Source organism: Plectrocnemia conspersa, unplaced genomic scaffold, assembly GCF_051122295.1.
Source record: "Plectrocnemia conspersa isolate PC_06_02 unplaced genomic scaffold, ASM5112229v1 ptg000011l, whole genome shotgun sequence".
NCBI lineage: Eukaryota > Metazoa > Arthropoda > Insecta > Trichoptera > Polycentropodidae > Plectrocnemia > Plectrocnemia conspersa.
In genome coordinates, this window is record NW_028277175.1 from 15,438,419 (window position 1) to 15,465,360 (window position 26,942).

Here is a 26,942-nt window from a genome sequence, read left to right on the forward strand (position 1 = left end):
TACTTCTGCGCCGACCAGTTTTCGCCATAACAAATCTATATTGGCCCCCATATGGCTCCGGCCCGAGCAATTTACAATTGCGAACTATAACCAGGGGGAGGTATGGGGGCCTTGGCGCTGATTAACTGCTGGCGGCACAAAAGTAGCAAAGCCGTGACGTATCAAATTAATTTACTATCGGTAAGAAATTAACCGAGTTATATATTAAAACTAATACACAAAATATTTTTGTTCTGAAATTCAATTATGTATTAATAGCCTGGAAAGCATATAAAATAGGATAAAGCAAATTGTATTAATTAATTTTCTTTTTCCTAAAATTCATATCATGTATATATGTGATTAGCTATAAATAATACAAAACTGCAACAATTATCTATCAATAATTGACTTGAAGTTTAGAGATATTTTTAAATAGTAAAAAATAAATAAAATAAATACTAAAAAAATGACAAATATTTTTTTTATCTACAATATAAACAAATTCAGAGCTTGAATCTTTAGTTTTAATATATATTAGTAATTTACGACAGTTAAATGCCATTTTTTTTATTCTTTAAAAATAAAAATTTCTGTTATTTTTATTGAGCGATTTTATTAGTATTTTATCTTGCAATATATTTACTAATGTCATAAACTATAAATCACGTACTTAGGATTTAAGTTATTAGATTAATATTATTATGTAATTCCTAAATGCGAACACATTGTTTCCCTTTTCCAGCAAATACTATTGGTTTATTGTTAAATTTTATTGTTGAAATACATTTTTAGTAGTATCTTTAGTTTCGACGTTTATATATGAAGACGGGTTTTTTATTTTACGATATGGATTTAGTGCAGGAGGGATAATTGCTGGATTTATCGGTTATAAATAAAATATTTATTTCAACATTAACAATTAATAGTATTTTTATTTTCAATATTTTTATTTTTTTCTATTAAAAGATGTTTTACATATATTTCAAATAGACATTTTTCATCGTCAAACTCTATTAAATACAATCTATTTAATAAAATCACCATATTGTTGATTACATACAAACGAAACAAAATGTTTGTATTTAGAAAATACTATGTACTCGTTTTGGAAAATAAAGTAATGCCTTTTGAAAACTACAGTTCAATTTAGATATTGATTCTTTATATGAGTTTTATATTTTGTGTTACTTATGAACTTATTGAATATCCTATATAATTATAAACAATAAAACATAACAATTTTATTATTATTTTTAACAACTTTATTGACATTATATAGTTTGGTGCGTCTATAAGCACATTTGTATGTATGTCTACCATTAATTCCATGACTTATATTTATTAGTTCAAAATATCATAAAAATAGTTTTTCATATACTCTTTTTCGTAATAACGTATGCATAATATACATACATACATACGTGTGTTATGTATGTTTCACAAACCATATTCGCATCACTATAACTATAATTATTTTTTATTGGAATATTTTTCTTATCAAAGTTTCTGTTCCAACGAACAAATTAATCAATAGTTCGGCAATATTTGTGAAACCTTTATATTTTATTATATACATTCAGTCATGTGAATATTCTGAAAATAATATGTGATAAAATTAAAATATACCTTTAAAATAAATAATACTGTTTCACACAATAAAAGTAATATTACAAAATATTTTTATTATAAACAAGTATAAATTCAAATGACATTAAGTGAATCTTTTTGATTTAGGCAGTACTCACAGTATGGTCAATTAAGTATATTGTGTTTGATGATCAAACATCATTTAAATTTAACTGATCATTTCGAGCTCATAAGGTGAGAAAATTTTGATTCAGATATTGAATTTAAGTACTAACGTAAGTGTTACATTTTTCAGGTGTACAAAATTAATTTAATAAATTAAAACAATAAATTAAATTTGTTTAACTAAAATATAAAAATATAGAAAAAATAAATACAATGTATTTATTTTCAGTATTTATACATTGTTAATTTGTCTTTTGAAAATAAAAGTACAAATAAGACCAACAATAAACTAAGAATACGATGTACATTTTAGTACGCTTTGAACATAAATAACAATAATAATAATACATTAAATTAAAAATTGTGAATGTTAATTGAAACATTGTTTTATTCAATCTTCCTCGCAATCTTTACACAAAGAGATTTAATCTCTATTTAATAAATACAATATAAATTCAAAATACTTTATTACACTATTTATAAATTAATTTGTAGCAACTCAAATGGTTAATTAAGATATTGTCGACTGCGTATTTTGTTTTAAAGTAAAATGAATACAATTTATAGTATTAATGAGTAATCATTAACGACCGTTAAAGCTATTTATTTTTATATTACATTAATAATTCTTATTCATTACAAAAAACTGTGAAGATAATAATTGTTCAAAATAAATTATGAAATTAAATAATGTGCGTAAAATATAATAATATTAACAATAAAAACAACAGCAAAATAATAGTATTAGAATGTTACTTAAGCAGTGGCATTTATATGTAGATATATCAACGAGGCCTGCTTACACAATAATTCGTGCTAAATATAATAATTTATTATATCAGCACTAGAAGATTAAAGCAAAATTCAATTAGAAAATGGCTTCCGTCAAGGCAAACAGTATTTCGATTAGGTATTAAATATTCTCTCTTTAATATCATATTATCTAAATGTTTCCATCTTCAGTCATAAACGTGGAAAAATCCAAAAAATTCTATAGTAAGGCTGTATACGCTAAAATTAGCATTATTTTAACACTGTGGACCGTTCACATGAATAAAAGCATTTTCGACGTTGAAAGTATAAAAAAATAAATATATCTTTTATGACTCACAACATTTCAATGACAAAAAGCATTTTTAATATTGAAATCGATCGTTTTTTTATAAATAATAAATACTTCAAGGGTTTGGATTGTAATCCCAACAGTTGAGTTCAGCCATCCAAACTCCCGATACTCCATCATCTCGAAAAATAAAATATAATACCTTTTAATTATAATTAATTTTTAACTAAGTTTTAGCTATCGGTGCTTCGGTTGTCTGTCATTCAGCTGTCGGGATTAGTCCGGCAACCACATGTTATCGTGTAGTCGTTATTGCTATTTGCATAAAAATATAAATTTAATTATCGTTATCAGTTACAAATTAAACGAAGTTCTTAATTATGTCAAAAAATTCTAAAGCACATTTAACAAGACAGTTCATCAGCACCAAACAAGGAAGGTTGTATTGACCTATTTTTGTGGGAGACGCATAACGTTATCTACTATTTCGTTACGTCTTTTACATTAACAGTTTACTATGCGAAAGTTTTCATACATATTGGCAAAAATTGTTGCATATTTATTTACGACAATATCAATTACATAATTCACTAGTGTCAAATTGACTAGCTATCGTTTTAAACGTTTACTTTTTTGTATTATTAACTTATGTTTGCTACAAAACGGTTTTGAATGGACGTCTCCCATGTGAATTGGCCTCAATTAATTTATACTAATCTTATGTTTCTTCATCCGACGATGAACTAGAAGAACTCGATAACAAACCAGCGCCGAGAGTTTGTTGTCTACGATTTTGTATTCGGGGTGTGCATTTAGACATCGTCGCTCTCCTCGCGTTCATCTTTTCACTTTCAGGCAACGACTTGCTACATTTCTCTTCAATAATAGCATCTCTCGATAGATTACTGAGAAAATAGTTTAATAAAAATTATTTCTAAAAATGTATTAATATAATTTGAAATTTTTCTTTCCCGGCAACGGGAGTCTGCAATAAAATAAAGAGTGATTTACAAATATTGTTATTAAAAATTAAGTGAACATCTCAATTGTGTTCGAACTGTTTAAACGAAAACATTTAAGCCTTTCTACAATGAGCTGAGACCATCGAAATTTTAATTACAAAATAAAGGACTTAAGCACTACTATTCAATTGTATAAATTATAAGAGTACCGGAGACATTTAAACTCATTTTTGTATCTATATTTGTGAATCACTCTTTATAATGGAACATTTAAAGAAATACCTAGTCAGTTCGAGCATAGAGCCTCTTCTAGTCTGCCCTCTGTGTGGACCTTGCATTATACTAGCGGGTCGGCTTGCCATTCCTAAAGGATCTGCGTGGCCAACTTCCTCCATCAAAAGCACCGATGGACATCCGGTGCTATAGCTTCTGCCGGCTAACGGAAGCCTAGGTGTAGTGTTCACAGTCGCTTCTCCGGCTTGCAGACTTCCTTCTGATCCTGAAGGACCAGCCCCGCCCGGAACGATTCCACCGGCAGAACTTGAGCTTTCGCGTCGGAATAGACCTATGATAGATTTTGCTTGCTTAGGCTGCTCAATGCCACCTACGTAGTAAAGGGTTAAATAAAAAAGTAACAGTGAGAAAGTAACCAGTGCGGAAGTGTGTATAGGTGCTAAATAATAAATCATATTTAAATAAAATAAAATTTTGCATTGTACTAAATAATAATAGAGCATAAAAATAATAAGTTGAGAATTTAAAATGTATTAAAATAAGAAATAATACCAAGGAATGTCGCTGAAGGTGAATTATAAGCAAGATATTCTTTATTTGAAGCCCACGAGGGAAATTCACTCTGCTTCAGGGCACCGTGGCCTTCGTCACCTCTTTTCCATGGTAACATAGTTTCGGTCGCTGTAGGTGTGCTAACGCGACTTGGATCTCCAGGTAAATAATGATCTGTTAATATTTTTTTTATATTTTATATATAATTCATACTGTATTAATACAGCAAAGCGTAAATACCATTAGAGGATTTAATAGATCTTCTTTCTTCTTCTTCTAATATATCTTCTTCAGGCACTGTAAAGAAATATACACGTTTCAATAAAAATTCATTCAATATATCAATAAGAAATGTACATAAATATATAAATATACATAAAAAGAAATGGAAAAATTTTCATGCAAATATAATGAAAATAAACATGCAGTTGAAAAATTAGGATCTAAGTAAAATTTATACAAGCTTTTGATATATAATAGATCATTTTTAACTATCATATGCAATAAAACAATCAGCTGATTGACATTCATGTTTTTAAAGCTGAGAAAGAAATATGAAAATATAAAGGTTAAAAATAATATGTAAACAATTATTTTTATCATATAATGTTTGCCTATAAAATAATTGAAATTTAAAATATGTTATTGATCATGAATTATGATATTTTGTAATACATAGTTTTATTCATGTGTACATTGACATTTTTAATTATTATATATTTCCATCTATTAAACATTGTTTATTAACAGAAAAAATATTAAGAACCATATAACTAAATAAAATATATAAAACTAAAAATATTTTGTATATTTTATTAAATATTGTCTATTTATAAATTCATGCAGTTTAACATAATGTAATTTTGAAATATCAATCTTATTTATATTTAATTTAATCGTACATACATGAAAATATTTATAGTAATTTTAAAATGTATGTATTATATGTATATAAATTACTAAAAGTATAATCTTTAAGAAATATATTAAGGCAAGCATTTTAATCATGGTATGATATTTCTTATGAATTATAGTTACAAATTTTGATATCCTATTTGAATAACTTTGTACATCTATTTTCTCGTTTATGTATTAAGACGTATATTGTTGCAATAATATAATATGGCGAAAGATGAGTTTAAGATTATTTGGATATAGTGTACATAAACATAAATATAGTGTACACTTGTTAAAACCTAATTATAATAAACCTAAGGTTAGAAAACAATAAAGCATTTTCTGTAATAAACAATAATATAAAACTTATAATATAATTTATGACATATTATGAAAATATATTGACTTAGATCTAACCCCGTTAACTCATTTTGTCATCAAAATAGATTTTACCATAATCGAAAGAATTTCTTTCTCTTTTATACAAATGAATTAATTTTTGAGTGGGGTAAAATAAGAATGTGAAAGAAAATAAATTTTGATGATTTACCGATGAAATATTTTAATAAATTCTCAAAAATGCATTAAAACGGCTGTATTTTTATTATATTGCTAGCACTATGTACTGTAGGGGTTGACAACATTATATCTCATGGTTATCATTCTTAGACTAAACATTTAAAGTTAATGGTTATTAAAAAAATATTTATATGAAAAAAAAATCATTTAACTATGTAGTGTGAAATTTTTGGATATTTTACTCATAAACTCTTATTATAACACAACAAATTGAATTTTAATGCTTGGGGTTAGAACTAAGCAAATGTTACACAATAATTACAATGTTTGTTAAACTTAAAATAAACAATATAAAATATTATTTAATAAATATTTATTTCAATAAACACAATAAAAGGCGAGGCCATGAAATACTATACAGATATAACTAAAAACAATAACAATATATGTGAAGCATTCTTTGAATATGGTTCAACTATTGATATTAATTATGCATAAATATATTATATTCTTAATAATAATAATAATAATAATGCAAACGCACATTGCGCAATCCTATACAACATACCAAAGTTATAACTGGATCTATCCCGTCTCCACGGAAGAGATTTCTCTACCGCTGTCGGAAGTATTTCCTCAATTGACGCTTTGGAGTATTGTTTAACTAGCCTAGCCTTCAGTGGATTAAAGCCCGGTAGGTTGGCTATTTGATTTATTAGTGAACTGCTGTTTTCTTTATGCGATGATGTCGGGCTGATGTCTTCGATAAAGCCTGTTATTTGAACGGCGGCCACGACATTAGTGTCGGGTCGCGTTGGTTTGTTAGTGCATTTGTACGTGCCACAATCAAGCATTACAATAGTTTTATATGTGATGCACATATCGTTTATATGTTTCGAATTAGATTATGTACAGAAAAAGTGTTAGTGCCCAGTGTTCTTACAAAAATATTGTATTGTGTTATGTATTTATATTGACTTCAGTTTAAATTACATTCAATTTGTAAATATAAATAGATATGTGCATATATGATCTAGTTTGTCTTACTATGTAAGCCTTTGATATGATGATTAAAAAAATATTCAAGCGATAAAATATAATGATCATTGAAGAATAGTATGAGTATGTAAGGTAGAAAAGAGAAAACCATTAATAACCATGCATTCAATTACATCATTATACATCAATATCATGTCAGCCCGTAAATATAAAATAAATAAAAATACAAATAATAAATAAATAAATAAGTAGAGATAGTGACACATGCCGACATCAAGAAAAATGCACATTATATACAGTCACAATACTATATTTATATTGTAATCTCTTATTATAATGTTATTTTGTTATATATATACTCTTTAGATTATATTAGAATTAATCTGCATAGATAAAATAGTGATTTTCTCTCCTCAATTTACGTTGAGATGCATATTTGCTTTTGTTAATTTTGTGAGGCTCGTTTCATACATGTTGATTATTAAAAATGAGTGTTGAATGATACTTATGAATGAAATAAATTTTGACTGATATTTTTGGTAAATACATTTTAATTAATAAATATATGTAGTTATAAAAAATAATTTTGTTGAGGAATGATTTTTTTTATCTTAGTAAAAAACCTTTAATTAAAATAACTATTATACTAGTATTTGTTGTGCTATTATGATAAAAAATATAATGCGTAAACATTTTCCCCTACAGTTCAAAGTAAACTAATTTATAATTTTTATGTTATAATAAATTACAGAGCCATTAGAAATTTATATTAATTCGTAAATTCTATCAGAAAAATTATGTCTTTAAATACTTTATTAAATACTTTATAAGAAAAATAATATTATTTTATATAAAACTCATTTCTACATGTATAATATACTCTGTTAATAATAATTTGTTATATATTATTATATATTATTTACAAAATAATTTTAATAATTTTAAAATCATAAATATTTGAAGGCATGTGGTGACTATGTTTATAATTAATAATAATATAGGCGGCGAATAACTTACAAGTTTTAGCAGTGAACATAATTCCGCCATCGTCTTCAGATCTACCCGGCGGTTTAGTTTCTCCATCTTCTGTTTCACTTTCACGCATAATTTCATCAGTGTAATCTGAACAGTAATTGGTAATGATTACAAAAAGTGCTCCATAGTTATATAATATAATTTTTAAGTATAGGTCCAATTGTTTTTAATTAATATTAATAAATTAATATCGCTTACAAAAGTGATACGAATTTATAAAAGTATATGGATAAATTTTATATTGATCCAAAATTTAATAACAAATACAAAAATCAATATATCTACATGCGTATGATAATATTTGTGTATATTATAATAAATTTATGATATAAAAACATGCTAGCCAAATAAACAATTAATACATATGATAAACATATAACTACTAACAGTAATTCTGAAGTTATACAATATAAATGTTGAATACATAAAATAATCTGCTTAGAATAAATTTTAACTTCAATATATAATACATGTAAAACATAGATATAATATAACAAGTATAAACAAATATATTTATGGCATGCAATGTAATAATAGATGCTTGGTAAACTTCTACACACAACAGGCACATGGGGTTAGTATGAGAATTGTGGACTGTACCTAATCTATAGTATTTTTTTTTACCGTGGGTAAACTGCTTGGCAGAACCATTTTGCTGGAATTCCGGAAAACTGACATGGTTCTGCTTTCCATCCTGTAACAATAAAATATAATATAAGCGATTTATCTATATAAAATTAAATCAATCAATACCCCAATATAAAGAATACTATTTGGTTTAATGATTTTCAAAAAAAAAACAGATGCTCGTATAATTGGTGCAATAAAAATATATGCAAAAAGTCATCGAAAGATTCAAAGCATTTAAAACATCATATGCTGCTTCACCCCAATAGTACACCGGCATACACCACAGCATGTATGATAATAGTCTGAATTCTTATTATTTATATTTAAAATGTAAAGCAACTATGGAGGAATCAAATTTCAATCAATATAAGAAGCAACTGTATGGAGCAAGGATATTTCGTAGATTCTTCAAGACACTTTAAATATAAAAAATTGCATATAAATGCTAAAATTGAGTGCTCTGAAATATATATATTAAGCATATTTAAAATTTTTAGCATTACCTAGCTAATTATATTAGGATATATTAATTTAGTGCATGGAATTGTTCATAGAGATTAATGCATTACTTACTTTATTTAACTTCTTGCTGCGCTTATGATGGTGCTTTCGATCGCCTACCAACCGTCGTATATTCATATGAGTTTTATAATTGACTTGTGTAGTTAAATCTCGGTCGTTAACGGCGTGTCGACTGTAGCTTAGTCTACGATGCTGCGAATGAAAAGTGTAAATTTATAGGCGCGATAAATGTTAAATACTATGTGCAAATCTAATTGTTTAGTCAGTATAACACAAATAACAATTTATTGCATATATTTTACAGGATCTGCCATAAAAATCACTTTAGAGTGATGTTACATCCATATTTATTCCAACCATTACACATTTGAATCGGAATCAAGTAACGTGGGTCTACGTATAAAAGTTAGTAGGAATATTTTATGAACGATCCTGTATTTGCTTGTTAGTCCACAGAAAGCATGCCGTCAAAGTTTGTATATCCAATTTTATGTGTGTATATTGATTTCCAATGATTGTGAATTGTATCAGTATACGGCAATTTTAAAGACAATGTAATTGTAATTTGTATGAATATTGATTATGAACATTGCATATACATAAAAAATATATCTATCAAAAATATTAAACAAACATTTACGGTGTTAATTTAGAATAATAAAAACCACAATATGACTAATAAATAATAATATAGGTACATATATGTTTTATGTTATAAATAATATAGAATTCTAAGATTTCAAAATTTAGAATACATATACATAAAATTAATTAATTTGTAGTTAGTAGAATATTATGTTTTAGTTACTATGGTAAAATAAATTTTGTAGTGAATATGTGAAAATACTATATAGTTCTAAAAAATCAGGAGCGTAGCAATAGGAAGCAATGCTTCTACAATAGTTTCACCAATAAATGTGGAACTGCGATTGTTTTCCCACACATGTTTAATTGTTAAGCCTTCTTTTTCCAAGTTGTGATACAAATTTGGTGTAGTAGTATTCACTTGCCTTATACATTAAAAATAGTTAAGAGTAAAAGTAAAAATATGATTTAACTTATTACTGGAAAGGATAATCACATAATAAATAGAACAAAATTTAGAATAAAAAAACTATAAAACGCCATCATTAGCGTATAAAAATATTGCATTATTTTTCTAATGCATTTTACCTAAATGGTAGATTGAAAAATATGCCTATACGCAGTATGAATTTAAATAAAAATGTTTTATTTCAAAAGGTAAATTTTTTCTCTCAAGTTCAAAAATCCTAGCTACGTCCCCGATCAAAATGGTGCAATCTAGAAACCAGCGAAGAACTTAAAACAGTGTAATGTATTTAAATATATAATGTACAGAGTCATCGAGTATAGTTTCTAGAGGTGACAGATATTTTATGATTAAATAATAATTCACCTAATTAAAAACAAAGAATTTTTCTTATGGTTGAATGGAATAAAAGTGAGCCTTACAGATGTATGAACACTGAATCAGCCTGCAAGGTGTCGTGGCGGAGTGCCATTTGACATAACAATTATAAAAATGGATAGCTATCAACGGATATATGCATAGAAGTTACAAGGGCAGATATGTGTAAACAATATTTTGCTGAAAAACATACTCATCTAAACATGAAGAGAGATAAAGTTAAGAGTATAATTTTCTGCTAAAGATATGAAGAGTTGCACATTCGAGGATTGGATCATGTGTAAGAATGTGGTAATACGAAGCATGCTCTTGTTAAGAAGGTAGAGGCGATTTCAGTTGTGACAATTGCAAGTTAATGTATTTTTCTATGTAAATTTCAAGGAATTTTTATTCTACTATACACGCACATTTCCTCCAATAAATGGTTTTAATTTTTTTCAAATTCATCTTTTAAGAAGGGTGACATGTAAATGAATAAGAAACTTGGTGCTTATTTTTGCCTCTTCTGCTAGAAAATCTTTAAATTTTTCTTTATACTGTATCTCTTGTTGCTCTGATTTTGTTTGCATCAAGAATGAGTCACTTTAGTAATGACAATCTTGTCTTTTAACTGTTATGTATCACAAATCTTCTCTATATTGATTATGTTAAAGGCTTAGAGTTGGAAAAGGGCTTTTATTTTATTATATTTTCACAAATGCTCCAGATTATTTTTCAATGAGGGAGATCAGCCTAGGGATCCGCACTTTAAACTGATCAAATTTGGTATTGACTGAACGATTCGCTTTTTAAATATGTGCATTATAATTTAATCATAACATCCCGGACACCTTTTTTAATGATCCTATAAATGTTCGTTTTTCAGGTATCATGAATTTTCATAGTATGTCAATGGTGAATTTACATATAATATATAATAACTAACCACGTAGCGCAAATTAATCATAAAGCCGATATAAATTCGAACGATACATTCACATTGACAATTTCGTATGGGCCTTACCTTTTTATAATCATTACTAGATGATAACTGTTGAAATAACAAAAACTCAAATTAGCACAAAAAATGTTAAGCATGGTTATTAGTGTATATGCACGTCATGGTGAGTCACATTAACGTTCTCGCGTTCGTCATTCATAATCACCGTACCGATGGTAATGTATGGAAAAAAATCAAAGAACGACTTAGAGGCGTTCATTGTCGACCCGATGGTGAGACATTCAAACAACAAACACTGCTTTATTAGAGGATATTATTGCAATTTTTTTGAGATCAGTCCCATGAGACACATATCGCAACTCATTATAGAGACAAATCTAGTAATGATTAGGTATTTTTAGAGAATCATTCCGGTTTTTTGTCGCCTAATTGAATAATTATTTATATTAATAATTTTCCATTGGTCAGGCTTACCCTTCTGTACGGTTGGCATAGTTCTTCGGCAAGCAGATGATGTATACGAGCATCGGTTAAATCTTTCTTTGTCGGATTGTATTCTAATTCTTGCATATCAATGTTCCAGGTGGAAGTATCCAGTTGACTGAAACTCGGACTGAACAAATGCAACAAATAGCATCATTAATCTTAAAATTAACCATTGATCAATATTTACACAAAATAATAACTTACCTTCCGTTGAAGTTATTAGTGTAATTTCTAAATATGGCAGACATTGATTCTGTTCCTGAAATATTTCCAATTGTAGACGCGTTTCTTTGCATGTATTCTATTGCATCTTTCATTGCCAGTTTAGAATATGTTTCCAAAATTTTAGGTTCAGCTCCTTGATAGTTCCTCAGCAAGAACGGCCTTATGAATTTGTTGTCAAATCGTTTAAACTTATCTCTTATGTGATGGTTTCCATGTTTACCAACTATGTCTTCAATACCGGCCATTAAATGATCCATAAACTGAAAGTTATTAATTAAATATTGATTATTACAATATATACTAAACCGTAAATAAATAAAAAAATAAAAAATGGAAAATAAATACTGCTATATAAATCAATTTATTGATGATTCGGATTTAATATTTATAATTATATTTTCGTATTTTTATTTTTTAATATATGCGTTGCGCCATTTTGTCGCAACGACCTTTTTTTCGCGCTCTTTTGTCGGCGCTTTTTTGTCCTGTGCTTCTTTGACAGGACATCTTCATATTTAGTTGTAGCTTGCATATTCTCTCGGCGCTTTTAAATGAGTAAAGCGTATTCTAATATTTAAGTAAAAATTATATTTGATGTACTATTATTTTAATATCCTTTAATGGTTGCCCACATATCTCAGGATGAAATAACTATTAATAAGAAAAGTTATAATCGAATCAAAATTAATTTACTGGCAGAGTTTACAACTTCATGTGTATAATACTTTCAGCAAACTACATATATACATACGTATATACCAATTAAAAGCTTATTAATAAACACGAGGAGTGTATTACATGAAGATCATTAATCTAAAATTAAAGCAAACTGCAATACCCTTTCGTGAATCCTCTCGTTCATTGTGGGCTTTCGCTTTTCCGCTCGTTTGACGTTCAAGAGCCTCACTAGTGGTTTGATGGTAATTCCTTGGATGAATACGGTGAAGTAAATTACTGCTATAGTTGTAGTCACAAACATCGGTTGGCTTGGAACGACCTTTTTGTCTATCAAAAGCACCAAAGCGAAAGCTACAGCTCCACGAAGACCTGAAAGCAACGGCGAAAAACCGCTAAGATTATCCAACGAGCTTGTAGCACATAAAATATAAATAAAACTTGAACATATTGCCATGATGCCATTAACGGCCAACTACGGGATCGTGTAACTCAGCTGGAAGCTTTTAGCTTTGAACATATTTCATCGTTTACCATTATTAAGGCGAACAAGGGGTTGCGTTAGAATTTTTAGTTTCTTATTATAAATGTATAATATAATGTAAAAACACAAGCGCTTAATTTATATTGTACTGTTTTTATTTATTTTTTGATCGAACTTGCTTACTCAGCTTATAAACTTCTTATCAGATAAGACATTCCAACAGCTGTATACGTGGGAAGCTAATAAAAAATATTTTAGTTTATCTAATAGCAGCACTTTTTGATAAGCTATTAAGAGAAGCGTCTTATAATAAGGTTTTGCACAATCACGGTAATCACAAAGTAACAAATGACTTTAGATGATTACAAATACAATAGTTATGGTTGAATGTAATATAAAAAAAAATGTAGATCAACTCAAAAACTGAAATATATTGCGGTTTCTAGAGAGAATCTCTAAGTTACGCTCCCTCCTTATATTGAAAACCACAAACCTAAAAAATTATAGACACCAGTTCTGAGAAATTAAAAATATACTTTTTTGAGAAAATAAAAATAAAACATTAAATGTATGTATATTATATGTTAGTGGAGTTTGAAATTGTTACGACAATACTATTTACTTTTAATCCACTAAACTTTAGCAATTTATTGTTTTTAAAAAAGTTTTACTTATTTTAAAATTTAGGCCTTTAAACTATTTATGCTCATATACTCGAGTTATATTAAAGTTAACGTTACTAGATCGGCGTTGTGATTCACGAGGGGTTAATTATTGAATATTTAATGGGAAAATCTAGGAAAACCTATTTCAATGCGATTGTTTGAAATGATTAAATAAATATATTTTTAAATTGTTTTATGATGCATTCCATAACAAAAAAATACAACAAAGATTTTTTTTACTGAGTTATAAGATTTTGAAATAAATTATGCATTCGGGATGTTATTCACAGGATTTTTTTCTGTCCTTAAACTCTTCAAAGAATTCGTTGGAACTCTGCCAAGTGCCGTTATAAATGTATAAAATATATCACAAACATATTAAATATTAAACTGACCTCCGTATGACATTACGAACTTTTCGACCTTTCGCAGCTTGTGCAGTCTGAATCTATTAGCTAGAGCGGTGAAAATTATAACTCCTGAAATAAAAAATATATTAGTTAGACTGTTAAAATATTAAGATACTTGATGCATGTTTATAATTAATGTAATTATTTTTCACACCTATGATTCTGAACACTGAACAGAAGAGTATCGTCAAGACGACGAACCAAGTGTTCCAATCATGGTCTTTGTTTACGGTTGAAACTCCCAAAAACATAAAGATGATGGTTTCCGACGAGCTAGACAACATTTTCATGGCGTATTTTACGGTAGTGTGCGATTTGTGCGATATGTTTGCCTCCACGTAATTCTTCATGGTGATGCCGCAGAAAGTGATTCTAAAAGAAGAAAACTTCGTGATAATTATGCGTTTGACGTGAGACAATTCTCGAATATGAATGTAGCTTTATGCAATGCAAAGAAAAGCATGTCTCTCGTTTGATACGATGAAGTACCCATTGAGATGAGACCGCGAGAGTAAGAGATTCCAACCCTCGACTCGAAGGTTTTGCGAGCTATATTTATGAAGAGCGCTTTTAACACAAAGACGAATCAAACAGGAAGTTGTATTGTGTGTACAAGTACTTTTCAGTATTGAAAATGTATGAGAACCATCATCCATATTGCAGCAGTATCGAATCGTATCAAATTCATACTTATTATGGTACACTTGGACTATTGGTACTTATTTATTTATTTTAATTAAATTAAGACCATCGTGACCTAACATGTTACGCCAATGCGTCCCGAAGGTCGAAAACAATACATTGTATTATTTTAATACACAAAAAAATATATAATTAAAATAATAAATAGAAAGAAACAAGTCAAAAAATAATAAAATAATATAAATATAAAGATACAAAAAGCTAATTAAAATTAACACGATTATCATTATTTTTTTTATAAAAAAATCCAAATAATTTCTTTTGAAAGTATAATTTGTTTATATGTATTTACATACATATATACTTTAACAGAATTTTTAACGTACAATATGTGCTTCAGACAAAGTTTCTTTTTTGCAGCATAAACTGAAAGAACGTCAAAAAGTGATGGCCAGGGTGGCACATTTGTGCCAAATAAAAGTGAGACACAAACACGTATCTGAGGCATTAAATAAATAATAAGAAAAATTGTAGCTAAATTTAATCGTGTTATAACTGGGTTATCATAATATATTGAAATCGACTTTTTTATAATACAAATAAAATAATATATGTAAAATGTATTTATTCTTTATTATTAATATCATATATAATCTAAAAAAAAATATAGTACTATTTCTAGAATTTAAATGAAGTATTAATTTATATGCTGAGCATAGATTTTATATGGATGTTTATAAAAAGTATTTAAAAATTTAGGTAATAATGAAACATTACATCTTGACCAAGATAAATAATACGCATTTTTGAGATTTTTAGGGAATAATATTTTTTAATGTAATCCTTATCTTAAATCCATATGTGATAATTAATTCATTATACTGTGGGGACCACACAGATAAGCCCTCGTTTGTTGAGGGTCTTATTCTTGAAGCTCGCCTTCTAGTTACGACTAGAACTAAAGGGTTCCTCCATAAATAACACGCAATGATTCTCCGGTGCATTGAATGAATATTTATTTGTTACGAAACGGTCAACAATATATCACTGGAAAACAAATAACACCATAAGGCTACAATATTCCCGTTACATAATTCAACTTCGATGATATTCATTAAGAAAATGTCACTTTTTAAAGGCGTATATTTATTTCGTTGTTCTAGGAAGCGAGTGAAACGATTGACTTGATGATCATTTTTGGTCAAAGTCATTAACGTGACTTCAAGAATGAGAATAAGATCCCCCACTAACGAGTGCCTATGTGTGACCCCATCCTTTACACTATATTGTCTAGTTTCTCTAAATTGTTGAGGAATGATCATTTTTCGTCACAGTTATTAACAATAATAAGATCCCCACAGTTCTCAAACATTCATAAGGTCAAGTTGATTTTGGTTAATTCGTTTAGGTTATGCCTGCACTACACTCTCTAGAAGTTGTCCAAACCGAAGTTACAACTGAAGTCGGCCGAGACCTACGACTTCGAGTAGGCTGCCACACTCGCAAATTTCATATGTCGTCCGGACAGCGGGCGTGAATGACGTCCGGCCGGCGGCTTCTGCCACGTACAGCCGGCATATTTGCGCGTGATCGAAAAATGTGCCAAATAATCGCAATTTTTAAATTGTCATATTATTAAAATTACACCATTGATAATTATAAAAGTTTGTGTGGGCACTCACCAATACAATATCAGTGAAAACTTTTCGGTTGTAAATATTCAATTTACGCAAACTCTTTGTCGGCTTTTGCAAAATGCCATAAGGCATAAAAATGATACTTCAGAATACAAACAACACATCTGTGACTATCCTAGAATTTGTCGCCATCGATTCTAAACAAGAATTCGTTATGGTGTGATATTTATGTAAACCGATCTAGGAAAATACATAAGTATATTCGAAACGATTTTTTCAAGTACCCCTAATTATTTTTTAAATATTTAATTTTATATGAAAAAAAATATAAAAACGATATCTGTTAGAAGAATATACTATCAAAAATATAATTAATCCCTTTTGGTGCCCTAAAATATTCAAAGATGTCAGTAAGAGTCTGTTGAAGTCCCCGATAAGCATGTGGTATTATAACTTGACCATGTGACCACGATGCAGCGCTCGACATGCGTGTTAACCATAGGACGCCTACGCGCATACTGAAATTGAACCGAGCTACTAGAAAATCAAATTTATCCGTTACAATTTTTGATTTGTAACAGATAAATTTTTACTTGAGTTTATGTTAATCTAAATATCTATAACATAAGAAAAGGCAAGGGAAAAGGCGATAATATTTTGATGGAATTCGAAGACAAAGAACTTTGTTATCTTAAAAATGTACGACATCGAGAAAGATGTTAAAATTAACGAATTTCTGTAAAAAAATAAACGGTAATATAAATCTCAGTCTCAATGAAAATAATAATATTCTTGACCTTTTATATTCCGATCTTTTCGTGCGTCTTGATGTATGAAACATAAAAATGGTTTAATATGCTAAAATATTGTTCTACATTTTTCGCATATAAATTCTCCCCAACATTGATCGTTAACCCCTTTGGCACTAACACCATTATCGCCTGCCAATGAAAAAGTATCACAATTAAAAAAAAAATATGCTCAAATCATGTATTATATTAATTCTTTGAAAATAGTAAAGTGGTATACTTTGTCTTTGTTTGCACCCATCAATTTAAATATGAATATTTTTAGAATATCCTTCTTTCGCTTCGTCGAAAACCTAAATTTTCAATTACGTTCAGACAAACGGGCCGTCGCGAAGGTTGAAAAAGAGGAGGCGGGCGACGAGGTTGAGGGTTGCCGAGTGGTAATCTACTCGACTATAATAAAAGAGGTTCCGAAATCGCGTAGATCGATACCAGCAGCGGTCGCCTTCGCACGGAAAGGTCAAAAAGCGAATAAACAGACAAAAAAGCAATCAGACCACCTTCGATCATTGACTAATCAATCAAGCGGCCTTATTCGCAAATCTCGGAAAATAAAAGAAAACAGACGTTTGAATCAAAATTGTGATTGACATTATTCATTATTAAACTGCCACAAAAGCAGAGACGTCTCTTTATTATTTTGGATATCACAATTCAGAACTGCATTGATTTAGGTTAATATACAACAGCAATATTTATCGATTTCAAATAGGCAGTTGACACAGTTAACTACAATTCTGCCTTTGGGAAAACTTCACATGAACAAGGGCTTCTTAACAACGGCCCATAGAGTTTCTGCCAGGGATCTAGAAAATATTTCAGTATTTAAAACATTTACTAGTATTTATAAATTGTCTATAGTTCATTTTTTAAGAAGTTGTGATAAATGAGTTCAGTGCAAGAAATTCTACTGATTCATATATTTTACAAAAATACGTTCATTTTCTAATTAAAGTTTTAGAAGTTTTATTAGGTCAAGTCCATAATACAAATTAAGCTAATTCATCTCTCAGGGGAAAATAAGCGGAAGAATAAGTAGAGACATATCGCATCTTACATATTGCTCAATAGATTGTCTGCATTGCAACATTACACTATGTTTTAAAAATATGATAGCTATCCTTACCGATATTACTATGAACTTATTATATAAGAGGGCTGATCAAAGTATATTTAAACCGAATTTTGGTCAATAGGAGATCGCAAAAACAATTATCACTTCTCAGAAGGCAAAAATTCACGTCAAAAGCAATAAAATCGTGTCGGCGCCGTCGCAGTGGGAACGCTCGGTAACGAGCGTTCCCACTGCGACGGCGACGGCACGATTTTATTGCTTTTGACGTGGATTTTTGACTTCTGAGAAGTGATAATTGTTTTTTGCGCTCTCCTATTGGTCAAAATTCGGTTTAGATGTACCTTATTCGATTTTCACTCGTAATATTGTTATAAAAATATTTAATATAAGCACTTAATAATCTAGCGTAAAATATAAAATTATGATTTTTAATTTCTCGAGAATTCTCATTAAATGTTTTTTTATTATTAAAAATTGAATTTATACAATTATTTATGAATGGTAAACAACCGCTGCAATTTTGAAAACATGTAGTAATTTTAAATTCGGTAAATTCACAGCTGTATTCAGAGCAGGTAGTAAGAGAAGGGACAGGGATTTACGATTAATATTATAAAAAAACATTGTTTGGTAGCATAAGTTTCATTATGGACTTAGTAATAATAAAAAGCAAACATTTCGTTTCGACTTTCTCAACAAAAAATTAAGAATGTAAGGATCAATAACTTAAAAAATGGTAATAGATCTTTGCCAATGATTCGTTCGCCGCAACGGTTAAATAAAAGCAATATTTTAAATCAGTAGTATTGAAAATTTCATGTGATGGAACGTCACTATTAATTAAACATGCTTTAAATATTTTATTATTATTATTAATAATATCTTATAAAGGAATTTGATATGTTTTAATAAATGCTTTAAATTCTTCGTAACTATAATATAATTTACATGCATGAATATTAACCCAAATGGTTGTAAATAAAAGCATAAAAAATATTTTTAATATATACTGTAATAATATTGATATTACATATATTTTTTTCATGTGTCAAAATCTCTCGTTTTTAAAAAAATGCAAGATCGAATTAAAGACGATGCAGCTGAAAAGTCTGCAGCGGGTGAGATAAGGTCAAAATTACGCCTAAGACGTGACCCCAACATCGGTGGTCAAAACGTCTGCAATAGAGATGCGTGTAAGAAAAGGCGCGATACGTAAGCCCTCACATATCAAAAAGATGTTTATTATAAAGCAACGATCAGACTATAAATTAATTTTATAGTACAAGAAATTTAGTTTTCAATTTAATAAATAATATTGAGAGTATAACACGAAAGGATAAAATAAGGTACTTTGGTATAATAATCGATGAAGAGCAAATATATATATATATATATATGTTTTTTTATTTTTACTTTGACTGTTTCATATTCTTTTACTAGTTAATTCAGGCTATTCTGAGGGGGTGCTTATTTATTTATAATTTTCAATATTTCAACTAATAAATTTGCAATTTAAATGCCATTTTAGTTTACGTTTTCCCCTTCGGGTCGATCTTGGATCGACCCTGCGCCTTATAGACCATTGGCCAATCAATCAGGCGGTTTGGTTCGCGAGTCTCTAAAAAAAAAACAACTTGGACGTTCTATGATTTGTTTGGACAAAAGCGATGATTGATGTTATTCAATAATGATTAATTTTGAAATTGTTTCAGTAGCAGTAATACCTTTCAGGTTATACATATATGTTTAAGCTTTAAGCCGTAATAGATACATTAGCCAAAAATACGATTGACGTTGCCAAATAATGGCGCGATTTAAAATATTATGTGATATTAATGTCTTAATTGAGACGAAATGAATCACCAATTAAGAATATGTATTACGTTTCAGAAGCAAATAAATATTCAGGTGATCTTTGCGAGACGATATTTGCGGTCAAGCGTTCTTGGTGTTATAAACGCGAGAAAAGAATGAAATTGATATGTATTTCGTTATAGACTAATCATTCTGATAACAAGTAAGAATTATAAAATACAATTCACAATAACAAGAACCATCGCTATAGTTTCAATAGGAAAATTATGTGCATAAACTCACTAACATATAAATTAAAAATATCTACGTTGTATATAATTTGCTCTATTAAAAATCATAGACTAAGAAAATACACACTGTATCATATAACAGAAAAAATGGAATTATTCATGAGATTCGAAACGGTCTAAAGTATTCACATGAATAGATATTTTGTTTGTGTTAGGATAATTGAAAATCACTCTTATCAAACACATTTCGTCGATCAGTGTTCTTCCAATACTCCATAATTTAATTTTAAAATCCTATCCGATGTTCGACACGCTCCCGTACACACTGATGTGTTGAAAAACCGTTGACCCACTTTAATCCCTTCATTGAAATATGGGAATATGCTTTTTCACAAGAATTTTTCAATATACGGAAGAATCACAATGCATAAAAGCAACCGGGTAAATCCGATTTTGTGAAATTATTATTAACCCTATCAAACGATGTTTCAAGCAAACCTTTGTAGTATTAAAAGCCAAGTTCTAAAGATTTTATACTTACATTTCATTTCATATTATATTTAATATTTATAAGTCAGATATTATTAAACGAATTTTATCTGAATGAATAATCATCAGTGCCTTAATAAGGTAATAATTATATGCCTACTGCTATAAACAGTTGTAATATTCATCATGTGTATTACTACAATTAAACACTAAAAAATGATACCTCATTTTCTCAATTATTTTGGGTTATCTGAATCACCCTCGTATATTTTCATACATTTTCTCGGAAAACTTATGATTCATGCGATATCATAAAAACACACAATCGATTTTTCGCGTTGTTGCGAATAGTGGTAAAAATTAAGTAAGACCACAAAAATATTATTTATCGATAATTACTTAATATTACACAAGAGATATATGTACAATAAAATTTTATTTTTTTATTGTAAATTTTTATAACCGTTTTTAATTGCTGTACTTAGATGGGTTATTAATGGTAATTTAAAATAATTATATAGTAAAAAAATGTCATTTTGTGTCGTATAAATTCATAGGAACAATACTGTGAAAAAATAACAAGTTTATTGTTTGTGGTCAATTGCTAGAAATTTTCATTTCCTATGTAACTACTATGTAGTATTATACATATATGATATTTACAAAAAAAACATTACACATTGATAGTAGGAAATATTTTATCTAGTAAATTGAGTAACAAAAATAAACAGTGATAAAATACGATGTGAAAAAGCCCAATAAACCAGTCCTTTTTTAATCTGACAATTTGTAAACATCTAGCTTTCGTTGAGATATCGTAATATATCTAAAAAATATATAATAGTGGTACCCAGAAGTAATGTTGTTTTTTCAACATACAGTTTATGAAAATTAATCTCTGATTGTTAAACACATATTTCCAAGTTTTTGTATTGTGCCTTAGTTGATTTTTGTTTAAAGACTTTTACCTGATTTAGGAATAATGGGATATTATACTATTTCTACGGAGCTACATATTATATGAATTGCATATGAAAAGATATGTAACAGTTGCTACAAAAAATATTTGTGAATTTTATGGCAAAATATTGTCCAACAATGCCTGAGATAATTTAAAAAATAAAATCTAGTATTTTTGATTTAATGGATAAGCCTTGAAGTGGACCACACAACTTGGGGGATGAAATAGTTATACGAGTTGATTCTAAAACATATCCAACTACCCAAAGGAAGTTAAAAAATATTGACAAGAACTGATAAGAAGGTTTTTGGGTTCTACATAAATTGTCTGATTCTACAGAAGAACGAGAATCAGAAAATTTTGCGGAAGAACTAATGATACAGCCATTTCTCTGAAATCAGATTAAAAAAAAAACAGTGGCTATTTTACGGAGAAAGGGCAATTCGAACCCCTAAATCGGCATTGTACCCTAAAAATGAGATTACAAAGAAATTATATATTTTTTTGTAATTTATTTATTTTTGAAATAAGTCTTTTTCAATGCTTTTGTGATAGCTTAAATTAGACTTTATTTTAATGTTTCTAATTTGTGTCTATAGAATTAATAATTCATATCGTATATTATACCATAAAATAATAAGAGCTTAAAATAAATATATTTTAATATGCGCCATATTGTTATAAGCGCGGTTTGTAATTCTCAAACTGAAATGTTATAACGTGCCTAGAAATATAATGAGTAAATTTACATTTTATATAATAATAATATACTTTTAACACCATAGAAATTATAAAACGGTCTAATACACGACGAAAAAAATAGATGTAAACGTTATTTAAATGTTAATGATAAGCTTTTGAATTAATAATTATATTTAACTAAAAAAAAACTAATTTATAAAATATGTCAAGCTTATTGTTTTTTCACAGCTTTCGAACTATACAATCTAATTTTAATCGTTAACCTCAATTGACCCATAACAGGTGACACGTCTATGCAGCAAAGTGGCCTTTGACAAGGTCCCTAACTTGTTAGCGCCTATAATGGGCCATTATCTTTGATGTCACGTGCTCCTTTGCAGCTTCAATTCTATGTATTTTTATTGTATTAAATATTGAACATCGACCTAAGCAAGTTTTTAAAAATATATTTAGACATGATTTTTCTGCAACCTTGTAACTTATTTATATTTATTTCTCTTCGTTGAGTCTTAAAAAAGCGCAATTATTTTTTATACCGCTCAAAGGTAATTAAAACATTGGAGTTTTTTGCTGCTTTATTAACATTTTTGCGTTTTATGGATGACATCAAAGAGTAGACGAGTTTATACTTCAATTAAGAAGATGCTTTATGAATAAAGCGTGTCTATAAACTAAACTGAGGGTTATGTGTGAGGCAGCTACTTAATTGATTAATCTAGATAATACAGGTATGCTCCAATAAAGCTGAGATATAGCCTATTAATAATAGTTTACCGCAAAGAGACGTACATAAGGTATGATATATCTGAGTTAAGTTTACTAATTATTATTAATGCTATCATACTGGTTTGGCCGGAGAAATGAGATATTATGAAGAAGCCGCAACTACAAGAGTTAGGATAATGGTTAATCTGATATTTTGTAGCCTCTTAGGGGAAGGCAATAGCGCAGCATATAATCGATACGATATATCCAGTGTTAAATTTATAAATCTATAGCTAAATCATAATATAAAATATATTTAAATAATGAATTTTCCAATTACAATACGCAATATTTTCAACACAAAGATGACTGTCATTAGTTTTTTCAAGTAATGTATTTAAGTTAAAAATAAATAATGTAATAACTTATTATTTCATAAAAAACTTTTAACATTTTATTAATTTATAATTTTATAAATTACTTTAATTATTAAAAATAATTTCAGTTTAGTAAAATATGTCTCTAAAAATAAATAAATACTTTCCACATGAACTATTAACAAATACGATACAAAAAAGCATATTTATGGATTCGTCGATAGGATTCCAATCCGACTTTTTAACAAAATAATTAGGATTGTGGATTTCTTTCATATGACTTTCAAATCAGATATAGCTTTATGATTTAATTTTTTCATGTGCACACATATCTATTTACTTGCTGTTTTTTTTTAATATTAATCGTATTATATCAATGCATTGAAGTTATGATTTTTGTATAAAAATACTCACACGTCATGTGTTGATAAAAAAATCAATGTATAAATATTTAGGAATAGATTTAAACATGAGTAATAAAACACACACAATACATGCAATATATAAAAGAAATTAAAATTGCATTTTGTTTATTCTATACTTCTGATTTTGCAATTTTGCACGTGGGAATGAATACTAATGCATCACTGAGTAATTTTAGAACGATAATGTACACAAACTCAAAGAATTTTCACGAACGAAAATTTTTCGAAGGTAAGATATTATACATAACATGCGTGCGCGTTGAATGAAATGTTAAATATAAATATAGCAAATCGTAAACCAGTTAACGTAGTAGAATGAGTTTAATATCCTACGAACGCAATTTCGCTCCAGATCATTAATCACTTTCAGAGATTTGTCATGCATAAATCTTACAAACGAGATTTAGACAAATGGCGAAAGTAAAAGGCACAGCTTTAAGGGATAATTAAAAAAATAGGTCATATCCAGTGCATATTGGATAGATCGATTTCAAAGTTTTATTTAGGAAACGACGTCAAAGGAACAACTTTAGGGCAGGATACTTGTGGTAACAAATTCCAGTGTTATAGAGTTTGATTCTCAAATTAAACCGCGTATAAAGGTCGACCATAAAACTTGATTACTATAATTGAAAAATTACCCATTTTGAATTTTGCCAGGACTCGATTTTCTCGTTTGCCCTCTGCGTCACAATTTCGAGAAAGCCAATAAGTTAATATCGTAAAAGAGGGTTAGGCGCGTGATTAAGTGTAGTTGAGAGTATGAAAATACTATCTACATGAATGAAATATGTAACTATGTGACGTGTATTAAATAAGTGTTTATGTTCCATGATACAGTATTACAATATTATAATTTTTAATTGAATATTTCTCGGAGAAGATAAGTAACTACAGAATTGAAAATGAGTATTCAAAAAATATTAAAACCAAATTCGATCAGTCAAGCGTAAATTATAAAGCGAGCTGACGTGTGCCAAATTAATTGTACTTTAAAGTTTTTAAATACAACTATTATGGTTGCCTTTCTACGAACGAAAAGCGCTAAATAATGAGCACGTGTAAGTGGAATAAACATACATTGTACATTTCGAAATACATAAATCTAATTTAATATAACTAATATAAGGTGTTTTAAATTAGTATCGAACATAATCTTTTAATAAAGATAGTGGCACTTAATAAATAAAATTTCTTACAAATTTCATCAGAAATCACTAGGGGTAATCGATTTTAACTGAAATATGATGTAAAGGCTTCTCACTGTATATTTTAATTTATCTATGAAGAACACGATTTCTATTATTGTTAAGTTACTTTATTGTAGTTGTTTATTTATTGAACTAATACGTAGCAAAAAATCCTTTAGAAATAAAATAATAATTTTTAAGCTTTTCACTTAAATCTTTATGGTTGACGTCCAAAATGGATATAACATGACGTTGAGCACTACTATCGAAATTTAGTCGTCTGATGTGGTTGTGATTGAAGAATATATTATGTTTTTCGTTGTTGATTTCACATATGGATTTAAGCAAGTTTGACAATTTACTGCTCTTTTACTGTTAATTCCACATCTTCCATATATTTAATTACAGCTTTGCTAACTAGCACTTCTTGATGCATACAATACATACGAAAAATTTCATTTTCACAGTCTTCGTTAAACAAATTTAAAAACTCCCTTTCTTTTGCTCTTCATAATCGCAGATCCATTTTATTTAATAGCATTATAAATATTAATTGTTTAGCAATGAAGTCTGTCACAGAAATTTTTCAGTAAATCACTTTTTTCAACAAATACTAAAATTTAGTTGGTTTTTGTAACATCATTACTTTCGTCCAAACACAAACTACAAAATGGGCTCTTATTAATAGATTTACTTATTTCAAGTCATATAAACTGATTTATTTCATTGAATTGTATTATTACTAATCGCCATATTACGAAATTCTGTATTTTGGGAAGCAACTCCCAACACAACAGATTTTATAAATTCACCTTCTGTGAAAGGTTTTCAATGCATTCCAATTAATTAATTAACTTTGAGAGATGCAAGATATAGCTCGTCATTTTATGTGAGATATGCACTCAATACTTTTTATTGTGAACAAAGTTCATTCTTAAATATTTCAACTAGTTTTTGGCGAAAGTTCGTAGTTAGTCATTGTTTTTCAACTTCATCTTCATGAATTTTATAATGCCGTTCCATAGAATATGATTTTATATGATAGATTAAAATTTTACAAATCACGCAGACGGCAACATCAAATACTTTTCTTTCCATTCTTTGTGAAACTTTTTCTTTTCTTCCCGAAAAGTAGGACTTCGTTTAGCTGGTATTTCCAAAGTCTTCGCACCATTCTTTGTACTTTGTAATTTAAGGCAAATCAGCTGTATTCAACCAATTTCATAATTTTTACATAAGAAACACTATTAATTATTTTTATCGTCGCCTTATTTTTTTTAATCATTTTTTAAAATTCACAATTCCTTACTTTTTTATTTATTGTTCAAGCAAATTTCATTTATCGAATTGTTTGACAAAATCTAAGCTTTAAATTTGTAGCATGATAATGCAATGTACTATAATTGTACACAGTATATAAATTA

The 26,942-nt window shown here is 28.4% G+C and overlaps 1 protein-coding gene across 7 annotated transcripts in view; it reads right to left on the reverse strand.

Annotated features, from left to right (window-relative positions):
* Positions 1 to 882: 882 nt before the first annotated feature.
* The window catches only part of Nhe2 (Na[+]/H[+] hydrogen exchanger 2), a 104,541-nt gene continuing 78,481 nt past the window's right edge, over positions 883 to 26,942 (reverse strand). For 4 of the 7 annotated variants that reach the window (XM_088197289.1, XM_088197290.1, XM_088197291.1 and 1 more), the window contains 13 exons: positions 14,616 to 14,833; positions 14,447 to 14,530; positions 13,066 to 13,274; positions 12,207 to 12,487; positions 11,991 to 12,129; positions 11,580 to 11,606; positions 9,199 to 9,339; positions 8,620 to 8,689; positions 7,978 to 8,082; positions 4,786 to 4,842; positions 4,546 to 4,719; positions 4,042 to 4,363; positions 883 to 3,702 (listed from right to left, as the gene is read on the reverse strand). In XM_088197289.1, coding sequence (XP_088053415.1) covers positions 3,516 to 3,702; positions 4,042 to 4,363; positions 4,546 to 4,719; positions 4,786 to 4,842; positions 7,978 to 8,082; positions 8,620 to 8,689; positions 9,199 to 9,339; positions 11,580 to 11,606; positions 11,991 to 12,129; positions 12,207 to 12,487; positions 13,066 to 13,274; positions 14,447 to 14,530; positions 14,616 to 14,833 — 2,014 coding nt within the window. In that variant the 3' untranslated portion in view covers positions 883 to 3,515. The remainder of the gene's footprint in view (positions 3,703 to 4,041; positions 4,364 to 4,545; positions 4,720 to 4,785; positions 4,843 to 7,977; positions 8,083 to 8,619; positions 8,690 to 9,198; positions 9,340 to 11,579; positions 11,607 to 11,990; positions 12,130 to 12,206; positions 12,488 to 13,065; positions 13,275 to 14,446; positions 14,531 to 14,615; positions 14,834 to 26,942) is intronic. The other 3 variants (XM_088197293.1, XM_088197294.1, XM_088197295.1) reach the window with 3 other exon arrangements.